The sequence below is a fragment of the Miscanthus floridulus genome, chromosome 8, assembly GCF_019320115.1.
Source record: "Miscanthus floridulus cultivar M001 chromosome 8, ASM1932011v1, whole genome shotgun sequence".
NCBI classification, from domain to species: Eukaryota; Viridiplantae; Streptophyta; class Magnoliopsida; order Poales; family Poaceae; genus Miscanthus; species Miscanthus floridulus.
The window spans coordinates 169,600,529-169,607,660 of NC_089587.1; the positions used below are offsets into that span (position 1 = coordinate 169,600,529).

At 42.1% G+C, this 7,132-nt stretch overlaps 1 protein-coding gene across 1 annotated transcript; it reads right to left on the reverse strand.

Moving 5' to 3' along the window:
* Positions 1 to 3,416: 3,416 nt before the first annotated feature.
* On the reverse strand, positions 3,417 to 4,550 carry LOC136470162 (uncharacterized). Its single transcript, XM_066468101.1, has one exon. It carries the CDS (start codon positions 4,548 to 4,550, stop codon positions 3,417 to 3,419), a length of 1,134 nt encoding a protein of 377 aa, XP_066324198.1.
* Positions 4,551 to 7,132: the final 2,582 nt, after the last annotated feature.

The window sequence follows — 7,132 nt, forward strand, 5'->3', positions numbered from 1 at the left end:
GGAGTCTCCATCGTCACTATGCACAGTTCCTTGTGCAGTACCATCTCCAATACTTAACACCCAGTCATTAAATTCTTTCACTTGCTCTATAGGTAACCAACTGTCTGCCATAGCAAGCAGGCGCATGTTCACTATAAGTCTTAGTATCTTAATGTGCTTCTAGATGTAGGAGTTAGTTATGGATGCATCTATGGTTTCTGATCTACTCCCACCCTCGACAACAGGTAATACTTGGTGAAAATCTCCACCAAGTAGCATCGTTTTCCAACCAAAGAGCTTATGAAAGTTGGAAGAGTCCAGTTTACCAAGAATGTCACGCATGTTGCGATCTAGTGACTCAAAACAGTGTCTATGGATCATTGGGGCCTCATCCCATATTATCAAAGAGCATTGGACTATTAAATCTGCTAGGAATGAGACCCTTCTAATCTCACAAATAGATGACTCATCAATGACTATAGAAATTTTAAACTGGGATTGTGCAGTACGCCTCTAGGGAGCAAGAGTGCAGCAACCCCTGAAGAGGCTACTACAAGAACAATAAGTTTTTCAAACCATAACCGTGAAATGATTGCATTCCAAAGATATGTTTTTCTAGTGCCACCATAGCCATAAACAAAAAACATTGGCCAGACTTTTCATAAACCGATTGTATAACAGCATCGTATATATGTTTTTGCTCAAAATTTAATCGATTCACAAGGCTGTCATGGATATGCATAAGACTGATAGGATCATAAGCCAATTCCCCTAATAGCAGCCTATTTTTCACCTTGTTACAAAGGCTAAGATCAGGTTTTGGAAAACCATAGTCGGTCATCGATGCACCATTCTTACTAAATAAATTATCAAGCTCTACAAAAACATGGTTTTTAATATGCTGTTCTAGAACCGTATAGAATGGTAGTTGCAGCATCCTCTTGATTTTATGATGTATATCATCAGTGAAATAAGTATGGAACTCATAGAACAAGGAGGGCACGTCGCAAACTGAGCAAAAAAGTACTATAGTAACAAGAAGCTGGTGCATTTGAGCGGCTGATCCCTAGACAGATGCTTCTCTAAGAGCCTCATGCCACTCATTGTCATCTCTAAGAAGGCCAAGCGCCTAACAGGCATCTTTAAATGTTGGGTATATAACACCAGCAATAGTTCAAAGATCCTCATAGGATGTAGCACCTTTGGCAACATTCAAGAGCATACGTAGGTAGTACAGCTCACCACAGCTAGGATTTATATATATAGCCCTCCCAATTTTCTTGGATCCTTTGCGGGGATACCAAGCTCTATCCTTTTTATCCCAAACCCACCTAGTATGGAATTCTATACATTAGTTCTCGGGCAGATGGGTACACCCTATTAGCGCAAAACCACTCAGTCAATGTTGTTTTTAGGGAACGAGGGTCATCTACAATATCAACTAAGGGGCGGTTAGCCTGGTACACAAGGTTGTTCATGAAAGGTAGGTGCACAGATAACCTCTCTACTGAGGGTGTCCTATAATGTATATCAAACTCAAACATACACCAGACAGCCTCATGAGAGGATAAATAACGATAATCAATATACTCCCTAACTTCATCAATTTCATCATCCTTTTTCTAAGTATCTCCCTGTGGCTGAGTGGTGCCATCATAACCTATAGGGTGCTGTTGAGAGGGGCCAGCATGAGTGTCATTATCAAAGCTCTCAATTATAGCTCTAGCATGATCTGGACCCTTCATGACGTACTTAAACAAATATTTGATTAGATGTGTCTTGTTGCACCATTCAACATTTATGTGGGCTCTAAATCTCTTTAACAAAGACAAGTTGTAAGGAACAATCCATCCACTGTCATGTATAACCCCGTACCGCTCGACATAACTACCAGATTCAGGACGCCTATACTGCATGAACCCATCCTCACCAACAATTGTGCTTTGCTTGTAAGCTTTAGGGAAAAATTTTGAGCACTTATTGTTCTTCATGCATGGACATTTTTTGTTAAGCTCCACACAAGGACCATGCACCATGAATTCATCGACAAGGCTATAACCCAAAGGGTCTAAAACTCTATCTGGTATATCAGCAGTAATTATTGAATCAATAAACAAAGGCCGTGGGTCTCTTGAGTTACCTTCAAGCCAAAGCAAAATATGAACGTGAGGTAGACCACGCTTCTGGAACTTAATAGTGTAGAGCACTGAAATAGAAAGCAACGGAAAGAATATATGGCATCAAAAGATAGGATCCCTATGAGCGCAATGAATACTATAGTCGAATAAATCATATAGCATGCATTATTTGGTTACGACATGCTTTTATGGTAAACTAGCACAGGCAATGAGACAGGAATACTGAAAGATCGTGTATCCAGGCAATGGGTAGGGCCGTTTGGTACAGCTCCTTAGGCAGCTCCTGAAGCCATTTTTGCTCTCCTTCAACCAAACGGTGGCAAGGCAAATGGCTTCACGCTCGGAGTCGTGGAATATCCGCTGATAGAAGAGGAGAAAGGGCAGGAGCTAAAAAATGTAGCTTCCATCGGCTCTACCTGCTCCTGTGGGCCCAGCACACGGCAACGGGTGGATTTGCCCTTGCTGGGGCATCTGGGTGCCGCTGAGCGTGGGGCCACCGAGGGGTGAGCTATTGGGGGTGAGAGCTGCAGTGTCGGGTGCGAGGACGCCACGCGGGGCTGCCGGGGTCCCTGCCGTGCTTGCGCTCGGAAGCCGCTAGTTGCAGGGCCGCCGTGCGGAGCCACCGGGCACGGACCACCGAGTCATCGAGGCCATCGGGCGTGGGGATGTGGATGCAGCGGCCGTCGGGCGTCGATGGTTGAAGGAGATGCGAATAGGATAAGGTTGGGCGTCGGGCGTGCAATTCACCTAGCAGATAAGGTTGGGAAAAGAAAAGAAAAAGAGAAGAGAAAAAAGAAAAAGAAAAAAGGGTATTATGGACATTTCTAGGAGAAGTTGTATTGTCAAGCGATAAAAAAACTGCTTCAGCTCTCTAAGTAAATCTGCTTTAGGGGTGAAGCCGCAACTAAAACTATTTTAGCCAGAGCTCTACCAAACAGGCCACAGTACTCATTGCAGGATGCATCGTCGAGAAAAGGGATGGCAGGTCTGGTAACAATGAGTGTTGCCTGCTACTTTTATCAAGGATGGCAGGTGCCTCTTAGTCTCAGCATGGATGCCCATGCCCTCCACACGAAAAATCTAGTAGGAGAGCATCAACTCTTGTGAAGGGCATATGATGGCCTACTTTCTGCATGCATGCTGCTAGCCAGTCTGATGCACCCATGCATCCTTGGAGCATGCAACTACTGCCTACTTTTTTAGCATGCATACTCCGGATTTGACCAAGAGCTTGTTACAAATTAGCGTGAGAAATGCTAGTAGGTACCGAGTATGTTAAAAAATAGCAGTCGTACCTGCTCATGATTTTCCAAAGTAAGTACCCTTCTTCAGCACTGAAACAAGCTCCTGAACCTTCAATTTAAAAACCCGACTAACCATATCAGGTCTAGTGTTAGCTTTCTGGTCTGGTATAAATGCAAGGGAGTCATCTATTTCTTGCCACTTGGTACAAGTAAAGGTGATAAACAAGTCTGAAGGCCCATAGAACCTACAAATAGCCATTGTGTCCTGGTAGTTTTGTACCATGTATCTTTTGCTCCCAGTAAAGCTAGCAGGCAATATAACTTTCTTACCAACATTGTTTCCATCAAAATCACCCTTGTGTAGTGTGTCATGAATACCCTTGTAAATCCCCGACCTTAGGTTCTTATTGTTTTTAATAATAAATCGAAGCCTATTCTCCTCTACTGAAGCAAATGCATCAACTATATACTGCTGGAATAATCGGTCACCGCATAACAATGTAGTGGCCTCACAGCTACGTTGTTGTAAAAGGAAAGCATAATACTCAAGCATGGTAACCTCACCCCTAGATTTAACCCGCAAGGTCCCCGTGTGGCTATACTTGATCCCTAGTTTGAAGCCCTCCTCACCATATGGGAAAAGAACTGGGTACTGCAAAGACATGTTATTAGAATGAAGGTTACTAATCCTTCTAAGCCCACCGCCTCTATCCTGAATTATTATATCAGGTCTCTTCTTCTCCTCTGAAAAGTCACCAACTATCAAAGCAGCTATCTCGGATCCAGTTGGTGCATTGTACTGAGGTGCAGCTTTTGATCTATCGTGCAATAGCCTGAGACACAATTGGCGGCAACTATTGTTTTGGACCAATAGGTCCCTAGTTGCCCTAAAGGATTTCACCAGCTCATTTGTTGCATCAAACATCCTCACTAAGCCCTCGACAATTCTTCTATCAATTTCATTCTCACCCTCACAGTCCCTATCCCTATCAAAAATTGATATTCGATTTTCAACCTCATTATCAGTGTCATAAATATAAAGTTGTGCATATACAGGAGACTTACCCTCATCTGGTAGTAAAGATCCAATTCGATGGTGGACCTGTCCATTAATTTTAAAGACATAGGGGGCAGGACCCTTGTTTATATCCATGTCAATTTTAGCACCAAGTGAAGTGAAAGCAAACATGGAGTTGTATGAACGTATAGATTTGATGAAGTATTTAGAGAAAGTATCACCATTTGGGTTCAACAAACCAGCTAGAAATGGAGGGGGGTCTTTTAGAAGAGGCAAGCGCACCTTACCTCCCCTACAACAGAGATGAAAACGTACACGGTCTCCTTCACCTCGATATGTTCTTTTCACACGCTCTTGGTACCAAAACTGCGCACCGCAGTACTGACACTTGTGCGCAGGAGGACCGTAGTATGATATCTCGTCATCTACAACCACCACCAAGGAAAATATGATTTTTCTGCTTGCAATATATAGACACACACATGCAAACAAGTACCTTCTTTCCTTGACCTTGCTTTTAGTCTCTGACACTGTTGCCCTCCCTCTACTGCCCTCTTACTAGAACCTGTAACCCTACCTACAGCAACATTAGATAATTAGTTGGTCATCCCAGAGAATCTACCCTAGCTAGTACCCCAATATAATATAGGGGTCCATGGCTTGCGAAGAGCGCACCAATATCTTTGGATTATAAACATACTCCCTCTGTCCCTAAATATCTGTCATTTTCGTTTTCTGAGAAATAACTTTGACTAAATATATATTAAAAATATTAATATTTATCGTACATAATTAGTATCATTGGAAAGATCTTTGAATCTAGTTTTCTAACAAATTTATTTGGAGATACTAATGTTGCACGCATTTTCTCCAAATCAAGTCAAACTTACGACACGTACACCAATGGCAACAGTTATTTAGGGACAAAGGAAGTACTTCAATAACTACCTTGTTTCTTCGCTCTTATTATAGATCTTTGGCGCTCCTGCCTCTCCCGTATAGTTCTCCCAGTAGATGGTGTAACAACTCCTGCAACATTGATAGCAAATTTGCTGCTTATACACAATAAGCAAATATATAATGCAACCACAAGAGAGCGCACCTGGCTGGGAGGAGGAGCCTTGTCTCCAAACCTTCTTCCTTGTATTGCTAGTAGGCGCCCCCTCCATGAAACATTATTGGTGGATCACCTATAGGGAGCATAAAATCATCTCCAAAGATAAAGGTACCGAACTCAAAAGTGACAAGAAGCATGCACAGACGACATATTTTCTTGTTGAACCGATTCCCAAGGAAAAGGTCTAACACGATTTAAAGGCCGACAGATTTTGTGCCTGTAAATTTGCAATGTTTCTTGACCTGAGGTGGTCACAAAATTAAATGTATGGAAGGTGTGTGGTACTACTTTTTTTAATATGCTTCATAGGACCATCAGTTTTAGTATATCTAACTTGATATTCTGGCACCAAATGTCTCCTAGTTCAACTTTCACTGTCCTACATGAGTGTCTCGAGTAGGCAATACTCGAAGAACATAACAAAGGCAAAGACAGATGAGGGGGTGTCATGGAGCAACAGGAAGGTCATGATTATATAGGCAAGAGGAGAATCTCGAAATGCACTATCAGTAAGAACACGACGAATAAGAAATAGACATGACCTAGGTTCACATGGGCACATAATGCATGGTTAATTTAATCTACTGTGAACAATGGAAAATTTAAATCCATGTACTAAACTGGTAAGAACGATGTAGTAATCAAATTGAACCCATGCACTGGTATGGGATATAACAAAGAAATCAACTTTTCAAAATATCAAAGGTACTAATTGGCGCTAATGACCCATGGAACAAGTAATACAGTAGCAACAAAGTACAAATGATGCACTAGTACGATGGTGACATTTCATGCATGCATGTCGTCTGATGCCCTTTTGTCTTCTTTGTGTGGAAGTGCATGATGGTGACATTTCATGCATGCATCCATCTCATGCCTTTTTGTCTTCTTCGTGTGGAAGTGCATAAATGCTAGGATAGGAACACATTGTATGCCAAACCTGTTGATGATATTGACCATTCGTACATGTACAATGTATGGAGGGCTGTCCAAAGTTTCTTTTTATCAATGATATAATGCACCAGCTATATCAAGAAATTAAGGGCATGGAAGTGTTTGAGAAAATGTATGGAAGTGTTGGATAAAAGGGCAATATCAGGAGCATGCATAATTACCGAGAAGGGAGGTCATTCGATCAGTGCTTGAGAGAAGGTATGAAAATGTTGCATGAAAGGTCTGCCTCGGAGGACAGGAAGCCTATCATGTATGCTACCATCGATGCTCTTTAGAGAAGAAGACAAAAAGAAAAGCATGCATGAGCTATGTAGGTGTATCCATATGGCATAGTTTTTTTGACATAGCATGCGAGATATATTGTAGGAGCATAGTAACATAGTGCTGATGAGAGCGATGGATCAATGCTTGGTTGATGGCAGCAAGGTTTGAGATATGCAGTAGCATAGTTTTGAGAGCGATATATCGACAGCTTGAGAAGAGAAAGCGCAAGACAAAAATAGGAACACAATGATCTGAACCATACAAACCATATCAGACGGGTCTAAGAGACCAGACTATCGTGGACATGCTCAGAGGCCGCGGAGACGTGTGGAAGTGCATGAATGCTAGGATAGGAACACATTGCATGCCAAACATGTTGATGATATTGACCATTCGTACATGTACAATGTATGGAGGG